Source organism: Canis lupus, chromosome 22 (assembly GCF_003254725.2).
Source record: "Canis lupus dingo isolate Sandy chromosome 22, ASM325472v2, whole genome shotgun sequence".
Lineage (NCBI taxonomy): Eukaryota > Metazoa > Chordata > Mammalia > Carnivora > Canidae > Canis > Canis lupus.
This window is the reverse complement of record NC_064264.1, coordinates 43,114,746-43,139,494: the sequence shown is the minus strand read 5'-3', so window position 1 is coordinate 43,139,494 and position 24,749 is coordinate 43,114,746. Positions and strand designations below refer to the sequence as shown.

At 33.7% G+C, this 24,749-nt stretch overlaps 1 protein-coding gene across 5 annotated transcripts in view; it reads right to left on the bottom strand.

Annotated features, from left to right (window-relative positions):
* Window positions 1-24,749, bottom strand: part of GPC5 (glypican 5) — a 1,341,373-nt gene that overhangs the window by 882,525 nt on the left and 434,099 nt on the right. For all 5 annotated transcript variants that reach the window (XR_003133900.3, XM_025441003.3, XM_025441004.3 and 2 more), the window contains exon 6: window positions 4,084-4,204. Coding sequence is in view for 4 of the 5 variants with exons in the window: in XM_025441003.3 (XP_025296788.3) it covers window positions 4,084-4,204 (121 nt within the window). In the remaining variant the exon portion in view is untranslated. The remainder of the gene's footprint in view (window positions 1-4,083; window positions 4,205-24,749) is intronic.

The following is a 24,749-nucleotide window of genomic DNA, read 5'->3' as shown; positions in this document are numbered from 1 at the left end:
ATCTCCTTAACTTCAGTGCCTTGGGTAGAATCAGGCCATAGTGGGAATTCAGTAAGTACTAACTGAATATTTTGAATAAATTATGAAGACATCCAAAAAGTATCATTTTTCAAAGTAAAATTTAGTGACTGTAATTGCAAAGGTTACAGGGTAGAAAATGAGGGACGGTTCAATTAAAGGCCAAAAAAAAAAAAAAGGAAAACAAACAAAGGGTTGCCAAAGAGGAAGTGGTGGGGGGATGGGGTGACTGGGTGACAGGCACTTGATGGGATGAACACTGGGTGTTATAGTATGTGTTGGCAAATTGAATTTAAATCAAAAAAATTTAAATAAATAAATAAATAAATAATTAAATAAATAAATAAATAAATAATAAAATACTACTTAAAAAAAGAAAAGGTGTCTGGAAGCTACTGTATGGAGCCAATTTTTGCAATTAAATATGGTTGGCTTATTTGCATACATTTACATAGGGTCAAAAGGACAAGAGGAACATTTACTTATCCCTATGATGAGAGATGTCATTTCCACTGTTAAATGCACTCAATATCCATCACAATAAGAAATATATTGGATTCTATGCAAACAAACATAAGTGATCATCTAAATCTACAAATTAGATTCTGAAATATATTCCTACTTCTACTTCCTCCCTTTGTCTCACACTACTCCCAAATTAGTAAGTTATCATTTATAGAAGACAATATTCTGAAACTTTTCAGACCTGACACCATGCTAGGTTTTAGTAACTGCCCCCTTGATACTGACAGTCTATTAGCCATCTCTGCCAGGGCACACACATATGACCAGCATTCAGAAATCTGGCAAAATAAAAAATTTCTCTTCATTTTCAGGACAGCTGGCTTAGGAAAGAACATATTCTAAGACATTAAAGGTGAATATTTTCATGACACTTGTATAAAATGACTTTCTGCTCTCTTCTATGAAACCTAAATTTCAATCCTCATCCTATAGACTTTAATAGACTTCAAAGGTGGCATTTTATATCATATTCTCTTATAATACTAGAACAAAACTTGAATGTGAATAATTGGAGATCTGAACACTAATATAAAGATGAAATAACAGGATTCAACACAGGAGCTAAAAAAAAGGGGGGGGGATTATTTCCCTCTGCCACATTGAAAAGTATATGGCTTTAAAACCTAGGAAACAAGACCCTGGTGATGTTATGCTGAATGGGCAACATATCAGCGAACTCTCTTCCTAAGAGTTTTTATAAACCTTTATTATTTTGAGTATTTACTTATTTCTTTGTGGATATGTTTTCTTATACCTGTGTACTCTTTCCTATATAGCAGCTCCATTCTCATTACTTATAATAAGGTTTCCATTGGGTTTCATCATGTATATTCTATAAAGTTTGAATACACACCTACTTGACATGTGTATTTATGTAACCCTACACTATACACATGTACCATTGTGCTGTTACATATTTAATACACTTTCCTACAACCAAATAATTTACCATAATGAGATAGAATAAATATACACTGAAGTTCTATTTTTCCTTCCTGCCCTCCAATGGATTGGTTTGTGTACTCTCTGGGGAATGCTTACCCCACTTTGGACACCACTAAGATTTTGTCTCAAGGAGAGGAACTGATTCATACTAAAGTGCTTTTAATTTTATGATCTATGTATATGCTAGAATTTCTGAATAGATCTGCATAACTTATTATACCATATTACAGTGTATGATGCTATGAGGTACCAGCTAGACCAAGGCATTTGTCTACCTATGTATACTATATACCTTCAGCTTCAGGTAATATTGTTGGCTGCTGGTAACACAGAGCTGAGTTAACACTTCCCTGCCTCCACTCTAATAGCCTTCATCCAATTAGTGGTCTAATAACCTACCTCCTTGTCTCAATTCAGGACACCCTGAAAGGGGCCTCCTAACTCCAGAGTCCCTAATGGATTTAGATGATGCTTCCATTATTACCACAATATGGTTCAATTGCTCTCTCTATACAGAGCTACTTCCTTCAGTCTTTTACTGATTGCAGAGGCACCCTGCCAGGAATCTGCACAGATATCTCTGTCCCAGAGTCTCTTATGTGTCGAGTTCCTAATAGATAAAACAATTGAGCCACTGGAAATTCAAGAATGAAAATAACATCCTAAATCTTCCTGAATCCCCATTAGAGCTTCACTGAGTCAAGATTAATTTCACCTGGAGGTCTTCTTGGTTTTTCTTATTATGGAAAATCAAGGTTCCAAAAATTGCCAGGAACTTCCTTCTTTTGAATGCCTGAGTGACATTTACTTATGGGCTTAATATCACTGCTTCTGGGGACAACAGCCTTTGTCCATCCAGATCTCAGGCTGTGGTCTGCTTGTATTGCTCACTCTGATGCCTTCTTCAATGTCACTTCAGCTCCTAACAATCCCAGTACCACTCAGGTTCAAGCAATATCAGAGCACTTGGGCTACTAGCAGTGTAAGGCACCTCCTTACTTTACGTGGAGGTATCTCTCTGAGTGTATTACTCACTAGAGGCTATAAGGTTTAACTCAGTAGTAGTCATAACACCACTTTTCTCTTACACTTTTCTCAATGGAACTTACTTTTGGTTCTGCCATCCAGGGTGAGAACTCTGTTTTCCCAATGCACTAGTCATAGAATAAGCAAAGTAACCATTATTGCCTCCTGGAAGAAATGTATGGTATTGGACATAGGGCCCCCTGCTTAACTTTTCTTTGATCAAGATATAGACTTTCATAAAAATGAAATCCTAAGAACTGGCCCTACATAAATTTAAGTTTTGCAGGACAACTATGAAAAGCATATCCATGACCTTATTTTTTTAAGAGAGAGTGTGTGCCTGTGCAAGCTAGGGGGCAGGGAGAGGGGCAGAGAGAATCCTAAGCAGGCTTTGCATCCAGCATAGAGACCCACATGGGGCTCAATCTCATGGCCCTGGGATCATGACCTGAGCTGAAATCAAGACTCAGATGCTTAACTAACTGAGCCACCCAGCCACCTCTAGAGTATTTTAATATTAAAAAACAAACAAACAAACTCAGTACTATGTTTAGGTATAGTTTCTGACATAGAATATTAGAAATAAAAATCAACTATCCATCTAAGGTTTTACTTAGAAAAAATGAAAATATATGCACAGATAAATTGTTATAAAAAGACTAATACCAAAAAAAATAGTCCTTCTTAGCCCAAACTCCAATAGATGAAGAATGGAGGGTGGCCATTACAGCATATAACATAATATTTGATTCTAATTAAAAGATTAGTTCAATGAAATGTTATTTTGATAGAAATTTACAGGTTTAATATGCTATATATTAAAAATAGTAGTATATATTCACTTGGTTACATATTATTAAAGATAAAATAGAAGTATTCTATAAACAAACATTAGGTAGATTATAAGACAACATGTAAAAGGAGACTCAGGAAATAAATACAAAAATGCATATCACTCATTTATGACTTGACTTTTTTAAAAAAGATTTTATTTATTTATTCATGAGAGACAGAGAGAGAAGCAAAGACATAGACAGAGGGAGAAGCAGGCTCCAGCAGGAAACTCAATGTGGGACTCAATCCCTGGACCAGGATCACACCCTGAGCCAAAGGCAGATGCTCAACCACTGAACCACCCAGGCGTCCCATGACTTGACTTCTTTGAAAATGTAACAAAAACTTTCATAGTAAGGCTCAGAGAGTTGCCTGGAAAGTGACTCCAGCATCTTCTATGTTCCGTATTTTCTCTAATTGTCATAGTAGTCCCTGTGTCTAAAGCTTATTCACTGGGGATGAAGCTTATACTGAGATTTTCACTATACCTTGAAATGCTGAGGCTAAGGTTCCTTTTCACAGATCCAGACTGTTCTCCATTAAAATACTACTGTACATTGATTTCATATGGAAACTGCTCAATAAAATATTTCTAAAACTCTAGATACAAATAATTTATTCAATACTCACTTTTAAGTAGAACTATCAGATAGGATTAATAGATTTAGCACATGTAATGGAAAGTCACTACTTATTATTTACCATTGATTATACCAATAGAGTATCAGCACTTACCTGAATAACATGCTTCAGTTTATCAATAATTTGATTTATCACAGGATCAGTTCCTTTGACTTTGACTTCAGGATTTCCAGATTGGGCTTTGATTCCACTTCCAACCACACGCTCTGTATAGCTAACAAAACAAAAAGAGGAAGATACAGGATTTAGTATCCTGTCAGAATATAACCTGCCATAACCATTTGAATATATTTGAGTTCAGAATCTTACTCTTCTAAGAGTATACAACAATGCATTTTTTTTTCTTGGAACATCTGTTCCTGGTGCAGATGCAACAGATGCAACATTTTTTTGGATAAACTATTTACCATGAAACTATAAGCTATTCTAATGTTTTTCTCTCAAAAGACCCAACCAGGGTATCTGGGTAGCTAAATCTTTTAAGCATCTGCCTTCAGCTCAGGTTGTGATCTCAAGGTCCTGGGATCAATCACTTCTCTTCCTCATTCCTGCTCTCTGTCACTACCTCTCTTTCTCTCAAATAAATAAATAAATAAATAAATAAATAAATAAATTTAAAAAAGACACAACCAAAAATTAATTGTGCTTTAACACTGCTTATCACTATACTAAAGAAAGCACTCTGTCTCTTTATGTCTATCATGAATAAATAAATAAAATCTAAAAAAAAAAAGAAAGCAAATATACATGTCACTTTGTTACCAGATCTTGTTGAATCACATGTATGTCAATCCATATTATCTGGGTCAATTTACTTCATTTTATACAATATATAAATGAGCCACAATGATATTTTTTTACATATTGGACTACAAAAGTCAAAATTATAACCATTATAAATAAAACTGGCAAAATATTTTACAAGTAGACAAAACACAATCAGCTTTCACTGACATTTATCTAAAAAAGGGTGTAGTAAATCATGTTGTATGTAAATACGGTAACTTCATAGGTGGTTAAAGTCATTGCAAATAACTGTCTTCCCAAAATGACAATTTAGATTCATTGGTCACAATCCCAGGAATGAAGGAAAGATTCAGTGTGCTTTGGGAATAGCTAAAAGAAACGGTATATGCCAAGTAAGAGGTTAGGGATAACATGAGTAGTGAACACTGAGCATATGGAGAAATCCACATGGATTAAGACACTTGGGGAAAAAACTAAAGTTACAGCTTGTGTTAGCCCTTGAAGTATTATGGGAAGAGCAATTCTTAGATGGTGTAGTTAATGTAAATTCCAGAGCAAAGGATGACATCCAAGCAGGAGAAATGGCAAAGGCATACAAATAACACACTCAGGAAATATAGCTAGGTATCTATTTACAAAAAGTACAAATACAGAAAAGTAAGAGATAGGAGGCCATGCCCTGAACGTTCCATACTCTCTCCATTTAAGACTCTCCTCTGAGTAAACTGCTGTTTAAACAAAAGTCATAATAAAGTGGTCTCAGAGACTTTCTAAAAGGCATTTCCATATTATGTTTAATGTAGTATTTCTTCCCTCTATTTGAGCAGAGTATCACAGCTAACCATGTAAACCCTCTGGATTTTCTACAGCAATGGGAATCCCTTAAAGAGATGAAAGGAGGCTCCACTGTTGAGAATATGGCTATACAAAAGAAATTTCAAAGAATATCCAGTTCCTCCCCAAATTTTGCACACTCAATGACTAATTTATACAAGTGGATCAAATAATTACTAACTAGATCCTTCCAATGAAATGATGGAACCTTTTTATGTTGATAATATCAGTTGGATATGACAAAAATAATGATATTAATACATTTTTTTAAAGCTACCTTGAACTTACTTCTTAAGGCAGAAATAGATGGGTATAGAGTTAGGTATTCCAGTATATATTAGGGATTTGGCAATATATACTAATAACGACTAGTGAAAGGAAACCAATTACCCAAATCTATTGATGTGCAATAATATTTTTACATATAAGTAATTAAGTAAATTATAAATATTAAGCTTCTCTTAACTCCTCTGTAGCACTATTGTATTTTTTCTTCCAAGTATTTCAAGCAGATTGCACATGTGGCTCTTTTACTATGTATTTGTTATTAATAAATGATGAATAATATGAATACATAAATGGACAAATGCTTGTTTATGATTCAGGCTTTGTTTTAAATACTTTCTTTGGAGCCTGTCAATTTACCTCATATAATCATTTTTTGTGGCCATGAGAATGTACCTATAGACGTCAAAGTACAGGAAGTTTAATTGAGTAAGTGTGTCTGCTGCTATGCCCTGAAATCTATTTCTGCATCAGCTTCCAACTGATGACTGTGTTCAGTAGGGATACTAATGCAGGGCCATTGCTGGAAGACATAGGTCTGCTTTGATAGCCAAGTTTGCTCAGGATTCCCCGAAGCCCTTGCTAACCTTTCCTTTGGCCGCACGTCATGCTTAAGTTCCTCCACTCAAACTTCTTATCCCTCTCCTTCACTCTGGGTCACACATGCTTCATGACTAACAGCTTTTCCAGCCTTACTCAGTTTCCACCCCATTTGCTCTGATAGGCATTTCCCTTAATAAAATTCACTTGTGTTTAATCCCTTTTTGGCATCTGCTTCTTGGAGAACCCAGATAATACAACATCTAATATTTATATTTAAGGATTCCCACTCTACAGATTGGGAATCTAGGATCTGAATATATTCAGTAACTTTCCCAATGCAGCACTCTAATTCTTAATGAAAAATCTTGAAATCAACTAATATAGAGATACAATTAGCTTTGTGCAAAGTGTCATCTTTTTAAATCTTTTTTTCTGTAACTACGGCATTTTCAAATGTTTTACCACTTATGATTAGAAAAGGAATCCTTTTTTCTGTAACTACAGCATTTTCAAATGTTTTACCTCTTATGATTAGAAAAGGATGTACTATTTTCTTCAAAAATTTCAACGAACAGTTGTATATTACAGCTAAACAGTGAAGTAATGCTTGCTAGAGGGGTGAAAAGAAGCTAATAGACTGCAAGTTTGCTATAAGATTTTCCTGTTTTTCTGGAAACACAGACATAATGTAAGCAATGGAAACTTAGTCTCATCTCTTAATTTTAAACACAGTAAAACCTTTGCATAATAAAGGTTTGAACTTTCCGGGTTCACTTATATGTGGATTTTTTTCAATAAATACAGTACTATAAATGTATTTTCTCTTCCTAATTATTGTCCTAACATTTTTTTCCCTTTCTCTCACTTTATTGTAAGAATAGAGTATATACACAAAATATGTGTTAATTGATTGTTTATGTTATCAGTAAGTCTTCTGGTCAACAGTAGGCTATTTGTAGTTTCAGGAGAGTCAAAAGTCATGCATTGATTTTTGACTATGCCCCTAACTCCCACATTCTTCAAGGGTTAGCAGTAAACTGTTACTTTAGTTGCATCTTGGTTTATTTACAGACCATGAACTTTCTTTTAAGATTCAGAAATGTCATGTCACATTAATCTGAAGAATTTCACATTTTTTATTCTTAATTGTCACAGTTGGTAACACAGATAAATTTTATCACAACTAAAATTGATCAAGAATCTCATTCCAAACTAGTGTATTATTCAATAGTTCAGTATCACTATTCTTATGTATTACTTAAATAATGAAAAACACTGCAGCAGGGCATTTAAGATACTTCAAGTGGAAATATAATTTTAAAAAATAAGTTATTCTTTTCAGTTTGCACAATGTTAAGAAGAACCACAATGCAATAGTGGTACATACTCACCAGAATAGTTTAAATGAAGAAGGCAGATGACACCAGGTGTTGGCATGGATATGGTACAACTGGAGCCTTCTCTTGTTTTGGATGGGTGTCTAAACTGATATAAACCACTGTTTGACATGTATGCTAAAGCTAACAACCCCATGGTTCTGGAGGTAAACTCAACAGTGTTTACCAAAAGCAGATATAAGAATGTTCAAGGAAGTACTTCTCAAAATAGCCCCAAATTGGACATAACCCCAATGCCCATAAATATTAACATGGGAAAATAAATGGTAGTATATCTATATAACAACATACTATATAGAAATGATAATAAATGAATTGCAACTATAGTCAATAGCTTATAAGCTAAATGTTGAATGAAAGAAGCAAGGTATAGAACATACTCTGTGACCCCATCTATAAAAGTTTAAAAATGAATCAATGTTCTAAATTACCATAAGAGCTACTCTAGGAGAGACTGTCTAGAAGGTTGAAGGGGATTTCTGGGGTTCTAGTAATACGTTTCTTGATTGGGGTCATGATTACACAAGAGTGCTCATTTTGTGTAAAAAAAAAAAAAAAAGATTGAATTGTACAGTTAAGATGTGAATATTTTATGGTCTTCCAAATAAAAAATACAATTAAACACTCACATTTTTAATTGTATTTCTTTTTTTAATATGTATACATATTAAATGTATACATTTTTCTTAATATGTATACAACAGAAAAAAAATGGTATTTTTAACATGGGCTAAATGGTTTTGTCATGACAAAATGAGTAACTTAGGATCCTGGTTTGATAAAAACTTATTCCATGCAGCCTTTACTTTGCATGCAAAAAAATATGGTTTTCTAATCAAATAACAATGTTTCTAACAAAGGCTTTTTGAGTTTTTTATTATGAAATTTTAATAAATCATTAATCACATTTTCTTCTAAATGTACAAGTAATGGGTAAAATTTTTGAAGGATCCCTACAGAGGTTTCTGGACTTGAAAAACTGCTTGCATTTCAACTAGAGGAAGGGAAAAAAAATACACACACACACACACACTCAAAAAGAAGCATGTTTTTTGTTAGAGAAGTAATAGGCCCACACCATCTGTCCTTATTTCTTCTAAGCAGGTCTGGTAATGGATGACAGCGGTTTAATAGGAATACTCACTCCCCAAGTACAACTTGCTTTTCATTAGTATGGAAAGAAGGCAAGCACTGATATATTTACATTCTATAAAGATGTTTTAAAATGATGATTAACAATATTCCAATTCTCTTTGTGTTCAACATATGAAATATTAAAAAGAAGTTCTAATAAATCTATACATAGTATATCATTAGGAAGTCATTTCTCCTGACTTTATCAACATTTCTTATTGGAAACTCATGTCATGCCCTACTAGTTGATATTAATTTAATTTTATTTAGAATGCAGTAAAGGGGATCCCTGGGTGGCTCAGCGGTTTAGTGCCTGCCTTCGGCCCAGGGCATGGTCCTGGAGTCCCGGGATCGAGTCCCACATCAGGCTCCCTGCGTGGGGCCTGCTTCTCCCTCTACCTGTGTCTCTGCCTCTCTCTCTCTCTCTCATGAATAAATAAAGAAAATTAAAAAAAAATAGAATGCAGTAAAATTTGTTTCATATTCATATCAAAGGTATGGTATTTTTATGTGCACTTATACAACTTCAAGTGGAAAAAGTATCTGGAATCTGACCCTGGAATTCATTACAAAACACCTAGAGTGGTCTGACCTAGAAATCTTTGATAACTTCACTGGGACAGGATACAAGAACTTCTAAATTAATATGAAATGAAGAAAACACCTGATCAGAAGCTTTCTTTTTTTACCATTATCATAATCTTTTTTTACAATCTTTTGAAGATTGAGAATGGGTACCATGTTGTTGGTGGTGGTGATGGTAATAGTAATACCAGTACTGATAGATGTATATTACTTTTTTGTATGACTCGATTAGGTGATTGTATATTAAAATTCCTCCAAATTCCAGAGTTTTGAGTCTTCTATATTCTAGAAGACAAAACATTAGAGTGTCTTTGGCTCTGGCAAATATATTGCTATATTGGGTAAAAAGGTCTGGGAAGAACATTATATGTATTCATCAATGAACCTCTTCTTCAACAATACATTTTCCTTTCAAACCATGTCTGGGTCTCCCTTCCTAGTTCTGGCAGCAAATGTGAAAGTACTACAGGTATTTTTGCATGTGAATCTGCCTCAAATATATGGGTGACACTGCATGTACACAGTGTTGGGTGATAATGCATGTACACACTATTGCTCTGTGTACATGCAGCTTCTATACACACTTTTCTTCTTCAGTGAAGGTCTTAATCTTTGAAATCTCAAAACCAAAAGAAGTCATATGATTGATTTTATGTGCCAGGTTTATGGGTATAATCTTTCATGGTAGGTAAGAGGCTTACATGGGATTTAGAGAATGGAGACATCTGTAGAATCAATTCAAAATGATTAAACCTTTAGGGTTGCACTATCTCACTTCAATTGTGCAGACACAAACTATTTTTAAGTTAATCTCCACCATTTGTTTGGCTTTATAATTAGAGATAAATAATGTCTAAATTTGAGCTTAAATAATGAAGTCAAAATAAATAAAAATAATAGAGACCTTACTATGGTTTTATTGTTATTATTTATAAATAACTAATTTCCTGCTGTGGATATTGTACTTGTGATATCTTATGAATAACACTCATTAACATTATTTTAATAAGGCACTGCCGTGCTTTGTTTATTAGCCAACAGAGAGCATGGAGATCCCTACAAAAAAAAAAATACAAACGTTTAGATTTAGAAAACAGGAAGTCGTTAAAGAATGGATATTAATCAGTCTTCACCCTAACTCTTCAATCAGCAAGGCATGTATTTGTTCCTGTCAGTTTAGCCAGGTGAATCACAGATAAGCTGTTTCAAGATATTTTGTAAGATAAGCAGCTGTGTGAACCTAAAAAATGATATTTCCAAATGAAAATTTAGTGACTATACATGCAAAATCAGTGATATTTAGGAGGCTCTCATTTTAACAACATTGATTACCTAATAAAAATTGTATTAAAAGTAAACTTAACCCTATGTAAAAAAATAGTACATTCCTTAAATTATTTCCTTTCACCTAACCAACCCTTCCCTAATCTTACCAAGAAACAAAAGCTCCTGTTTATATAGTTTTAAATTTTTGAGTTAGGGATGCCTAGGTGACTCAGTTGTTGAGCATCTGCCTTCAGTGCAGCTACATGATCCTGGGGGTCCTAGGATTAAGTCCTACATTAGGGCTCCCCACAGAGAGCCTGCCTCTCCCTCTGCCTATGTCCCTGCCTCTCTCTAACTGTATCTGTCATGAATAAATAAATACAATCTTTAAAAATTTTTGTTTTAATTAAAAATTCAAAGTAGGGGCACCTGGGTGGCTCAGTCAGCTGAGAATCTGAGCATCTGACTCTTGATCTCAGCTTTGGTCTTGATCTCAGGTTGTGAGTTCAAGCCCCATGTTGTGCTCCACACTGGGCATGGAGCCTACTTTAAAAATAAACAAAATAAAATAAATTAAAAATGAAAATTCAAAGCAAGTAGTAATAATGGTTTGTTTTATAACTAATTATTCTCATTTTCTTCAAAGTAACTGTCAAACTAAAAATGACTAGTTCTAGCTATCATCAATTGCACATACTATTTTATGTGTAATGGAATGTTAGACTAATATTTAATTTCTAAGGCACACATTTCAAAATTAAATTCTTCTTAGTAAGATATGGGCTCTCTTTCATGGACTTATGACAATTGATAATTATCATTTTGCACTGATTTTCTGTCTCACTTCACTGTTTGATAACATTATATGTTATCATGTTAAACTGTTATCATGTTAAAATGTTAGTTAAGGGATAACTATTATCTAAATACTGATAAATATTATTTGAATCCAAAAACCATTCTTAATTATTTAGGGTATACATTTCACTTAACCAATCTTTTATTAGATGTTACTAAGTCCTAAAAGTTCCTAGAATCTTATACAATTTTTTTAAATGTAAGTGGCACCAACATTAATTAAATTTCAAATATAAAACTACTCATTACATCATAAATACTTTCAAATTAGATGCAAGATACAATAATTCTAAGATTATCAACCTACCATCCAAATGAAACTGCTACGTAATTCTTACCAATAGGTAAGATAATAAAATCAGAGAGAAAGAACCTATGAATTTCAGTGTATTAGCTTCCTAGGGCCACCGTATTCAACCCACTACACTGAGAAATGTAAGGAAATTGGAAGCTACCTGTATGATAACAAATTTCCCCTTGAACATCAATTAATCAATGAACTTTATATATAAGCCTCTATCCTTAAAGTCATAATCTATTTTCCTCTAGGGAAATTTTATTTACTCTAAAATAATATTTATATTTCACAAATACATCTCTTAATTTACAGCCTGAGTTTTCTCATTGTAATTCGGTCCCCCTACAGGAAAATATTTTAATCACCTTTGGAAATTTTCAGAACATAGTATCTAGCACTTTCTGCATTTTAAATGACTTTTATCTTACTAGCAAAAGTAAGCAATGCTATTGATAACTTCCTGTGTTTTAAATTCATACAAACAGGAAATATACCTTAACATACGATTTGTTCTACTCTGCTCTAAATGTTAAAGTTCTGTGAAAGCAGTGAAGGTCCAGTATATTATGAAGGTGTTGATGGCTGATGCTTTGGGGACCCATATAGGCACACAGAATAAATTTTAATCACACTTAATGCTAATGTGGTAGCAAGACTGTGACAATATTCAAATGTGACTAATTTCATTAAATTAGCTATACTGTTGAAGCTAAACTTAGTTGTTTAATTCTATATAAATGCCTCAAAAGAAATAATTAAGCTCTTTTTATTTTTGGTTGATGCTTAGTGAAAAGATATTTTAACTGAGATCTTGTTAGAGTTTTTGTTTGTTTGTTTGTTTTTTATTTTTATTTAGCAACCAGCTCTCTTGTTTCATCACCGTAAGACTGTAAAGGTCCTTACCAGGTTGCTGAATCTAGCACTCTGCTTTCAAAAAGAAATACACCTATACCAGGAATATAGTACTTGGCATTCATCTCTTGGCTTATAGTCTAAAAGATTTGTTGTCTGTCTTTAGTGACAGTAACATAAATTTAAAGCTGGAAAGGACCTTAGAGGTCATCTAGTCCAACTGAACCACGTTTTAAAACAAATGAAGAGGTATGTTTATTTCATCATTTTGCACCTATGTACTGTATTTCCAGAAAAGCCTTTGAGACAGCTTAAAATAAAAGGTACAGACACTATAAAGCAAAGGCACAATGACAGAATAATGAAGGGAGGCAGATGACAATTATGTAAGGAGATCTAGGAAAGAGACTACACTTCAGCCTAAAACCCAGCCCTTCATGATAGTGAAGGCCAGAAGGAAACACACAATTCAGAAGGGTCTCATTAGCTAATGAAAGTAGTAAGTGCAAATGTCAGCAGTTGTTTTTTTGGTATCTCTAAACTCTCAAGCACAACACATGAGTCTTATGAGCAATACAACCAAAATTATCTTCAATAGCAATTTCAAAGGTTTCAAAGATATAAATACACATGATCCTTTTTTAAATGAACTTTTGTTAAGAGTTGCCTGTTTGATACTAAATTTTAGTTTGAAGTAGACATTTCTACTGGGACTTGGTTATTTGACTTGGTGAAAAATGTGGCCTTGGAGAACTTAGAAGAACAGATGGTTAATATTTCCCCTGAATTTATTTTTGTTTTTAATTGATATTTTATTTCACCACTCACAAAGAATATATTCTCTGGAAGCAGAGAATATATTCTATTGAAGCACTATAAACAAAAAAAATTTCAAGGTCAAGGTGACTTGAGATAAATCACAAAGCAGAAGTCAGGTCTGAAGCACTGCTTTGTCTCCACTATCCTACACAGCACATAGAAACAGGATAAGCAATTTACTAACACACAGTAGTGAGAGGGGCAGGACAGGTGTAATGATGAGACATATTTTAATTGACAGTTAAATGTTTTTTAATTTTCTTTTGTCTTCCCTCACTTTTGAAAAAAAAATGTGTTTTGTAGAGGAAATTATTCGGTAGATTTAATTCCCAAAGTTTAAAGCAGATCCATCATCAATGGTCTATGAATTGGTCTTGATGTGTGGTCTATATATTTTTGGATTGGTGACAGGAGCCTGTCAAGGGAATCAAAAACTGGGTTTTGTAGCTTTTATTATAAACACTTCTCAGTCTACCTCTTATCTTGGGCATGATCAAACAAATCAGATAGGAATTAGGAAAAGCCAGGCATAATAACAAGAACTAAAAGGATAAAAATGTTTATGTGTACTTTATTTTTATTTCCAATAGCAAAAAAATTGGAGTTCTGAGCCCATGGAAGAGATTTGAAGTTTTAAAAACTTGTCAATAGTCATTCTTAACAAAAACAATCCTACAGTAATTAGTATTTAGAAAGCAATAGAATTTGAGCATAACACATCAGTTTTAATATCCAGTTTCAATCTCGTCTCCAATTCCAACTTGAAATACTGTCCAACAATTCCGTTTTGTGGTCTGTTGAATTTCAAAATACAAATTGATAGGCTTCAAATCATAGTTATTATGTACAGCAAAGAGGAGATGAAGGTGGGGAAATAACTAAGCTTTTGCACATACCTCATCTTAACTAAACCATAGCCAAATCCCTGCTATCACACAGTCCCACGAAAATGATTCACTTGCATAACAGAATTTAATGTGTCCACTTGCATATATGAGAAAATTTCTTCTCCAACTATTTCTTGGCAAATTCAGTTGTGCTGTGCAGAAAACAGCTGGACTTAGTTCTGTAGACAGAACTATATGTGCTCAGGGACTTTTAGATTCCTAACAATTGTGTATACCACAGAAATACATTTGGCTGACTCGGTATATGAAAAATACACATACACAGTATGTAGGACATTTAGGACAGCCTCCAAATCCTAAATAGAATGGCTATTACTGGCCCGGATGGCTTAGAGTTTCCACACCTTAGGGTCAATGTAGCCAATCTCTCCCTCATTCTCTATACCTTCCCCTCTTTTTTTTTTTTTTTCCTTTTTTCAGTCACTTAAATGATTTCTGCCACATCTTACAGAGTTTACACACTCCATCCTCCCTGCCTGAGAAGTTCTGTCCCTTTAGACCCTTTCCTTAGTTGGGTGCGCTAAATGTTAAAAAGATTTTTGCAGAATGATTAAATTAAGGATTTTGAGATTACCCTGGATTATCTGAGTGAGCAATCAAATCACTTATATATCTTTAACTGGCAGCCAGAGAGAGATTTCTTTTTTACAAATCAAAAAGAGGATGATAGTGGGATCGCAAATCAGGGATCAGAGTGATGCTGCCACAAGCCTAGAAAGGTGGAAGAGAAATGCCAAAAGAAAATGCTAAAAGGTGGAAGAGGCCATGGATGGATTTTCTCTAGAGCCAGGAGAGGGAGTTTGGCCTGATTCACAGTTTGATTTTGGCCTAGTGTATGAATTTCAGACTTCTGACCTTCAGAACTATGAGAGAATGTTTTTGTGGTTTTAAGTCTCTCGGTGGTAATTTGTTACAGCAGCCACAGGACACTAATACAACCACCAATACCAATAATGTAGGTATCCCTCCTACATTATTTTCTCTCACCTTGACTATTGCTTGCTAATGCCTAGTTCTCTGGAATGCATGTATCAATATTGTAATTAAGTAATTAATTCACAATGATGTGTTTAATGTCTGTAACTTCCTCCTAAACTGACTTCTTGAGGTCAAGGAGCATGTCTGTCTTAATCATCCTCTAGTTCTATGGCTTGGCAACATGTTTGGAATATGAGATGTCAATATGTTTGTTATCTGAGTATGACAGATACAAAAGGAAATTAAAAAATCATTTTCAGGCAATAGTTTATCTTTTCCAGAATTGGTCCTTATAAAAGTTAAGAGTCATTTCTAAACATTCCTGAATTTGGTATCACATCCCACGAGTGTGTAAGTTCACTTTAATGCTGATTTGGTTCAGCTTCTGGTGGTCTATCATGGAGTCTCATCCAAGTTCCCATTAGTAAAAAGGAAAGAAAAAAAAATCAAGAAAACAGAAAAAGCAACATAACACCAAGTGCTAAAGCAACATAATACCAAGTCCATGTATGGAGAGTCACCAAGTGAGTGACTCTCCATACATGGACTATAAGAACAATTAAGTTAAATCATCCTATCCATATCTTATTTCATGAGACAGAATAATTTCCTCCTTATAAAAATCATGTAAGATGGTAGTTGGCTCTCCATAGGCTGTTTCATGTCATTCCTGCAGCATCCCAGAGAACATTCCTCTGCTGTCCCAGTTTTGCTCCTTGAGGGGTCAGAGACTGGCTACTCCCATATAACTCATAATGTGTAGCCTCTTCAGGAGACTGAGCTAAAAGAACAAGGTCCACTGGGAGGCTGCTGGGCCAGGGGCAGAGTTCCACAAGAAAAGCCTTGTTGGGGGAGGCAGTAGAGCAGCATGGGTGCCAGAAGCAATTTATAACCTGAGTGATCAAGAGCTCAAACATGGAGGTTTCCCAGCATCTTTGTCTCCCTCTGCGGCTTCCCACCATCACCCCCAGGCATGAACTGAGCCTCTTTTTCTTCTTTCCCCCTTCCCTTTCACATGTTACAAATTGCTATTTATTAGTACAATAGGATTTGAATGAAGTTTAGGGAACAATGGAGAGAGATTACAATGCAAAACAGAGAACTACAGTTAAACAAGTGACTTGCATATATCAATAGTTTATTTCAATTTAATGTCCAAATAAAATACAGCCCTCCTTTAGAATCCCTACCCAGAAAGCAGTACATGGATAATCTATAAATAGTTCTCATTCCTGCCACACTCATGTCCCCCACTATATGTGCATTTTGAGCATGATAACATGTCTGGTACCCTGAACCAGACAGGATAAAATAGTTATCCACCTTAGGCTAGTTGAGTTATTCCAATAAATTCTTGCCAGCCACTGAGACAAGCTGTGTCTATCAACCTGCTCTCTGGTTGAGATCAAAAAGGAGCTCAGCTATCATCTTGAAAGTAAACAAACAAATAGAAAAATGGTTATTACTTTTTGATATCAGACCCTGATTTTGGATAAACATTACTACCTTCTAAATCAAATGAGTGGGGAAAATAAAACAGGAAACACCACACACACATATACACACAAAAAGCATACTGTAAAAAAAGGAAAGGGAGCATCATATTCCCATAATGAAGACTCTGGGGGAAAGAATATACCTTAAAAAGATTTGACTGTGAAACCAGAAGAAATATTTAGAAAATTGCTTTAAAGTACTTAGACTATGAAGAATATATAGAAAAGCAAGTCAATTATAAAATAGAATGTGGAAGTTAAAATGACAAAAATGGGAGACGCCTGAGATTAGGAGGTTTATAGGAAAAATAAATGCAGTAGCAGAATTTCCAACCACAAAGGAATCCATGGACAAGAAAACCGATACACTGAAAAGTTCAAGTGGTAATTGAATCAGAGCCCTGGGGGGAAAAGAAAGAGATAAAACAATGACAGAAATGATGGTAGATGGGAATCCCAGAGACTCAAGTTTCAACTCAAAAATAATTTGTATCTCTGAGAAAGAAACAAGAGCAACTTGATCTAAAACAATAATCAAAACTATAACTGAAATATAACGACTAAAATAACTAATGAGATTGTAGGGGCAGTGGTGGGAAAACAGTGAAGTGTTATCCATATTTAGTAGTCAAACTCCAGAAATAAAATATATATATATATATATATATATATATATATATATATATATATATATATATATATAAATTTATATATAGATAGTAAGGTAACATCAGCAGCAGCAACAATAGTCCTTTAAAAATAAATTCTGGGGCAGCCCGGGTGGCTCAGCAGTTAAGCGCCACCTTCAGCCCAGGGCATGATCCTGGAGACCAGGGATCAAGTCCCAAGTCAGGCTCCCTGCATGGAGCCTGCTTCTCTCTCTGCCTCTCTCTCTCTCTCTCTCTCTCTCTGTGTGTGTGTGTGTGTGTGTGTGTTGTCTCTCATGAATAAATAAATAAATAAAATCTTAAAAAAAATAAAAATAAATTCTGTCAGGCTTGCTCTAAACCTTTCTTTTGCCACATTAACATACTAGAAGACATCGAGCTTTTAAAAGAATAAGAATATGACCAAGAATACTATACTCATCAGGTTGTCTTTCTCAAAGTTGAATGAGAAGTATTCTGTATATATTCCACTGATTTGTCTTTCCAATAATAATTTACTAAGGATATATGGGTATATATTGGGGAAAATAATCAAAACTAAAGCTTCAAAAATTAGGAAGTTGTAAATCCAAAATCCTGAGACAAATGACTTAATTAAGTATAAAGCTAATTTTACATATTTTATAATAGTTTGCTACAAAAATATTCTAGTATTAGTATAGTTACAAGAGAAAGTACAATTACAAGAGAAAGTATATTTAAGAAATTATATTTCATATTCCAAATTACAATATCAGATATTGAGAATTTTTAGGGGCCAAGAGAAGGAAAGGCATTCTACATCCCACTGTGAGCTCAAGAGATATCACTAAAAATTCTTTTAGGCTCTATTCAATGAATCCAGATTTAGACGACACGTGACCTCTTCCAACATGACCACTCTAGTCTAGTCCATGCCTATTCCCTCATCTGATTGTTACAAAAGCCTCCTAATTGGTCTCCCAGTTTCTGCCATTGATCGCCTTCAGTTATTCTTAACACAGGGACATAGAGATGTTATTAAACATAACCCAGATTATGTTGCTCCTCTTCTTAAAACCTTTCTATGAATGCCATCTCAGTTAGAGGAAAAGCCAAAGTCTTTACAATGGTTCTTTCTCCACAGTCTGCCTCTTCTTTATGTTTCTGGAATTATCTACTGATACTCTTCCCTTCCCTCATTATGCTTCAACCACATTAGTTTCAAAAATGGTATTATCAGAGTAAGTCTGCATGTTTCTGATTCAGGGTTTTGGTATAAGCTGTTCTCCCTGGAATGTTCTTTTCTCAGCAGAGCATAGTCCTCCTCATCTCTTTCAAGTATCTCCTCAAATGCCTTGCACCTAATATATAATTGCCATGTGTAGCAGTTTTAAAAATCAAGTTTAAATAGGTTGACATCCAGTGATGGGTCTGTATCCCCTTCTCTTGAACCTGAGTATGCTTGTGATGCTATAACCAAGACTGTGACAAATAATTTTGTGTAACTTCTAAGGCTGAATAGTATAAGCCCACATAGCTTCCCCCTGATTCCCTCAGGATGCTCAATCCATGAAAACCCAGCTACCATATAAGAATTTCAACTACTATGATACCACTGTGATGGCAAAGTCATGTGTGGCTCTCCAATAAAGAGTGCTTGCCAGCTGAGCCCATCCTTTTACCCACTCAATTATTTATAAGGTGTGGGAAAAAGCCTCTTGGACCCTCCAGACTGGCTTATTTGCCAGTTGAAAAGCATTAAGTCATTTTAATCACACCAAAGCAGAATAATAGTCCATATGAATCCTGCCAGAATATTTTTATAGTATCATAAGATATAATAAAATGATTATTGTTTTAAGTAATTAAATTGTGGGGTAGTTTCTTAGCAATAGTAAACATAAAACCACTCTACCTCTATTGCCATCAATCTCTACCCTCCTTTCTTGATTTATTTTTTTGCAACATTTTAAAACAGATCAAGTAGTTAACTTATTTTTGATGATCTCTATTAGAGATTTTTGTATATTTTATTCACTGATACATAAAAACCTACCTATAAATAGCTATAAATGTGTGTTGAATGCTGAAAGACTAATATTAAATGGTAATAAAGGTTATGTATGCAAGTTTTTAACATTAAAAAATATAAAGTGAAAAACATATCCCAAGAAGAAAAAAACAAGCCCACAGAATGCTGTTTACAAAGCATAAATGAGTTCACAGAAGTAAATGCAAAAAATCAGGTAACAGAGATAAATTATAGCACCTACTATTGAAAACAGACTGCCAGATTGAATTTATAAAGATAAATAAATGAATAAAACTCTATTATATTTACTGGAAATGTAAAAATTATTCCTGGACTTTTAACTATAAAATACCTAGGTTAATGTGTAGATTACTATGGGAAATAAAAATAAAAAATTTTGAATAGCAACACTGATTTCAGACAAAGTAGAATTCAAGGGAAACGACTTTATATGGAAAATAATAAAAGTGCTTAATAGCATAAGGCAAAATAGTCAATGGATATATAGCAACAATAATCAGTAAGTTACATATCAAACATTTATAAAGCAAAATGTATTCATGCTACATGAATACCTAAGTAAAGATAAAGTTATAATCAGAAGAAATTTAATTGTGGTAGAATTAGTGTTGCTCTCAGTTATGACTGATTAAATAGATAAAAGTTTAAAGGATATAATTTTATCATTATAATGTATATTTTAACACATAAATATAAAAATTTGTGAACCAAAAAATATTTTTCTTTCAAATTTCCTTTGACAATGAAAACTCTAATGTATTAAAGATTATAAAATTGCAATATATTTCTTAAATATTTTATTTATTTATTTGAGAGTGAGAGAGCACAAGCAGGGAGCAGAAGGGGGAGAGGAGGGAGAGGGAGAAGTAGACCCCCCAATGAGTTGGGAGCCCATCCCGGGGCTCAATCCTAGTGCCCAAAAATCATGACCTGAGCCGAAGGCAGATGCCTAACTGGCTGAGCCACACAGGTACCCCTGCAATATATTTTTAAAAGTACAAATTATATGGTTTACATTACCTACCTAAAGCTAAAAAAAGCTAAAAATTAAGGGAAGTTAGAACAAGACAACCACTACCACTGCTCTCTTATAATAGTCAAAAATAAATACATTGAGATTACTCCTTTGTTAAAAAAGAAACCCAGTCAATTATTAGAGAGATAATCCCATATGTCATTCAAAATGCAAAAAAAAAAAAAAAAAAAACCAAAAAAAACCCAAAATGCATAGGTATAAATATTCTCATTAGTATTAAATTTTTTAAAATAACTAAGTATTTAACTCAAAAATGTAAAATAGTAGAACAAAACATATATAAATCAATTATGAAGAATACTAAATTAAATGTTAAAAGGTAATGAATTATAAACAACAAAAAAATCAGAACTGATAAAGGTATATGAGTTCATTCATTACCAAGTAACCCATAATATACAAAAATGTGACAAAAATGTATAAAAATATAGAAAATAATAAAAAAATATTTTTATTTATTTATTTTTTAAAATTTTTATTTATTTATGATAGTCACATAGAGAGAGACAGAGACATAGGCAGAGGGAGAAGCAGGCTCCATGCACCGGGAGCCTGACGTGGGATTCGATCCCGCGTCTCCAGGATCGCGCCCTGGGCCAAAGGCAGGCGCTAAACTGCTGCGCCACCCAGGGATCCCCAGAAAATAATTTAAAAAATTAAAATAAAAAATGTGAAGTAGAAAAACAAGTGTAAGAGATGCAGAAATTGTTTTAAACACAGTTACTCATTTCATTTATATGACCATGTACTGGGGAAATGAATCTTATATGAACTTAAAAATGATAAATCTGGTAAATATATGAATCTTTTTGCAAGAAACCCAAAATATTGTTAAAAATAAAATCTGTCTTAAAGGCTCAATAACCAGACAGTTTTATTAGTATGTCTTTTAAAAGCCTGAGTCCAAGCTATAAAATACATATAAAATCATAGAAAAATATGAAGCTTCTTTTCTAGTAATTTTACAAAGCAAAAAAAAAAAAAAAATGATACCAATTTTTGAAAAATTTAAAATAAAAAGAATGAAATATTTAAACAGTATTTCCCATGAACATAGTTAAAATATTCTTAAATAAAACAATCACAAACTGAATTATATACTTACTAAGAAATCATCCACCCTAATAATCTAGGATTCAAATTCAGGCATACAAAGGTGGTTTAATACTAAGACATGCCTTATTTGTATAATGCAACATAACACTAAACCTCTTTATTTATTTTAAATTGCATATTTACTTAATAATTATAATACACATGACTAATAACATTTAATTAAGTATTAAATAATCTTTCCTTACCATGATTAAAATAACTATCTTAAGCTAACAGGCAATTTTATTATTTAATTTTAGCTAATATGAGGAAACAAATAAATATGTATATTAGAAAGGAGACAAATGATCAGCAATAGTTTTATTTTTTTTTTAATTTTTTTTTTAATTTTTATTTATTTATGATAGTCACAGAGAGAGAGAGAGAGAGGCAGAGACATAGGCAGAGGGAGAAGCAGGGTCCATGCACCGGGAGCCTGATGTGGGATTCGATCCCGGGTCTCCAGGATCGCGCCCTGGGCCAAAGGCAGGCGCCAAACCGCTGCGCCACCCAGGGATCCCGATCAGCAATAGTTTTAATAACTAATCATCTAATCATGACTAGTTCTATGTGATCACATATGCCAGATGAAAAGCACAAAGCAAATTTGTCAACTCAACCCAAAAGATAAACCTCTATCTTTATATGACACAATGTGATCATAAAGAAAGACTTTAGACTTCAGAAAGATTGAATCCAAGTCCTATGTTAGTCCTCTCTCATATACGGAAGCAAATTTTTCCACCCTAAAATATGCCTCTTTGGCATACTGATAATCTTAAACAGATTATTTTTAAGAAACTGCAAACACAAGAGAAAAATTGAGAACCAAGTAGAAGTTACCCTTTTGAAAGAGACATTTATATGTATAAATGTCTTGTTATTGGCAATATACATGGATAATTTCAAAAGGGAAATCTCCATTTGTATATGTATCTCTTTTGTATCAAGAAGAGGCAGAGAGGACTCAATTGGTAAAACTCTTAGCAATGAAGAAGGCATGGACTTAAATATGGGTAGCTCCCTTTACTGTGCTTTTCTTGTAACCTCCCACCTGACTCTCCACCCCCAACATCTTTTATGTTTAGCTGAAGATGGTATTTAAGGTGATAGCTTCCACCATTTGGGGAAGTTACTCCATTTTCCTGGGTCTTTCCCATGTATAAAGAAGATATACACATTATTAAACTTTTCTTTGATTTTCTTCTATTAATCTGTGTCATGTCAATTTAATTCTCAGACCAGACAAAAGAACCTTAGAGGGCAGAGAAACATTTTTCCTCCCAACACTCACAGTGTGGATTTGGCCATTCACGAACTCTTCCTGAGCATCAATTATCTTATGTTTAAAATATCAGTGCAGTGTTCTAATTTTCAGAGTGGCTGTGAATAGCAAGTGTGGACTAGAATTGCGGTGCATTAAAATAGGTGACTGATGTCAGCCATCTGGGACCTTCTCAAGTGTCTTCAAGAAAAAACCAGAAACAAGAAGAATCAGAAAGCCAGTTAAGCAGGGGCATGCAGGCAATATTTTTGAACAACAGATATGATGGAAACATAATGTATGAAGATGACCTAAGGGTCTTTCATGTGTTTATGTGGAAATCATTAAACCTTAATTCTTATAACTGAACATATTTCATCTGGTGACATACAATTATACCTTGGAGAACTGCTTACAAACATTTAATATCCCTTCACCTTTTTGCATGTAATCCTTTGTAAACAAGCTCCTTAGCAGTTCTTTCAGAGCAACCTGAAATACAGTCTCCTATGCTATTGTCCTCTGTTAACATAAGGAAAAACCCATTTACTAAGCTACTTTGAGGTTGGCTTTTTTTTTTTCCTTTCTTTTCAGTTGACCTAAGTGAAATCATCCATGTATATTGCCAATAACAAGGCATTTTAACAAATACTAGTTACTATTATTTTAATCTAAAGGAGGAACACAAAAGTATTCATTTTTCTATACTTCATTTTTCTCCAATCATAGCTCTAAAGGAGGTATACATATAACTGAAGCAAAAAAAAAAAAAAAAAACCTTATTGAGTATACTTTTGAAATAAAATTTGTTACTCCCTATAAGCATGCTATCAGCAGGGAGTTCATATTATACATAAATTGCTTTAAGACAATCCAAAATCCCAAGTAGTTCATTAGTTTAGTTAATCATATTATGCCAATATTAATTGGTTTTGATACTGCATAGCAGTTATATAAAATTTCATCACTGGGGGACGCTGAGTAATGGATACATGGGGTCTCTATATTTTGTTTGCAACTTCTTGTGAATCTGTAATTTCAAAAGAAGTTAAAGAAGTCATGCAAACTGAACATGATTCAAGGAGACAAAAAAAATTTACAAGACAAATTAAAGAAGGGACTGTTTTAGAAATAGTGAATGTAATCCTTCAAAATGTAGGAATGGCGAACAAACTTTGAGGGAAAAAAATACACATATAAATGAAATATAAAATTATTACTGAAAAAAAATCATATTAAATTAAACAGCAGCAACCCCTGCAATTCCAAATCTACTACATCTTTAGTTTTCCAAAATCTTGGCTCTTTTTAAGACTAAGTTACCTTTTATAACATACCCATGTAGTAGTGCTGTACATTATAAAGAACCTTATTGTGTGCTAAAGCATCTATAAAAATAAAGGTTACTATTCTTGGAAAATGCAAACCAAGGAAAGGTACGATATTGCCAAAGCTAATTAGAATCAAATAGAGAGCAAAGATTCCAAAAAGAGACTGAATATTTCCACTTTATGCAGACAAAAGGGCATCCAATAAAGGACACATACAATCTATTACTCAGGAGACCAAACCTTGGAGACACAAGTCTGACATTTCCTATTTCCTTTAAAACAACACTGCAAATCTCTTGGAACCCACAGCAACACCCTTGGAGATTTGAGATTACCTGATAATTTCAGAAC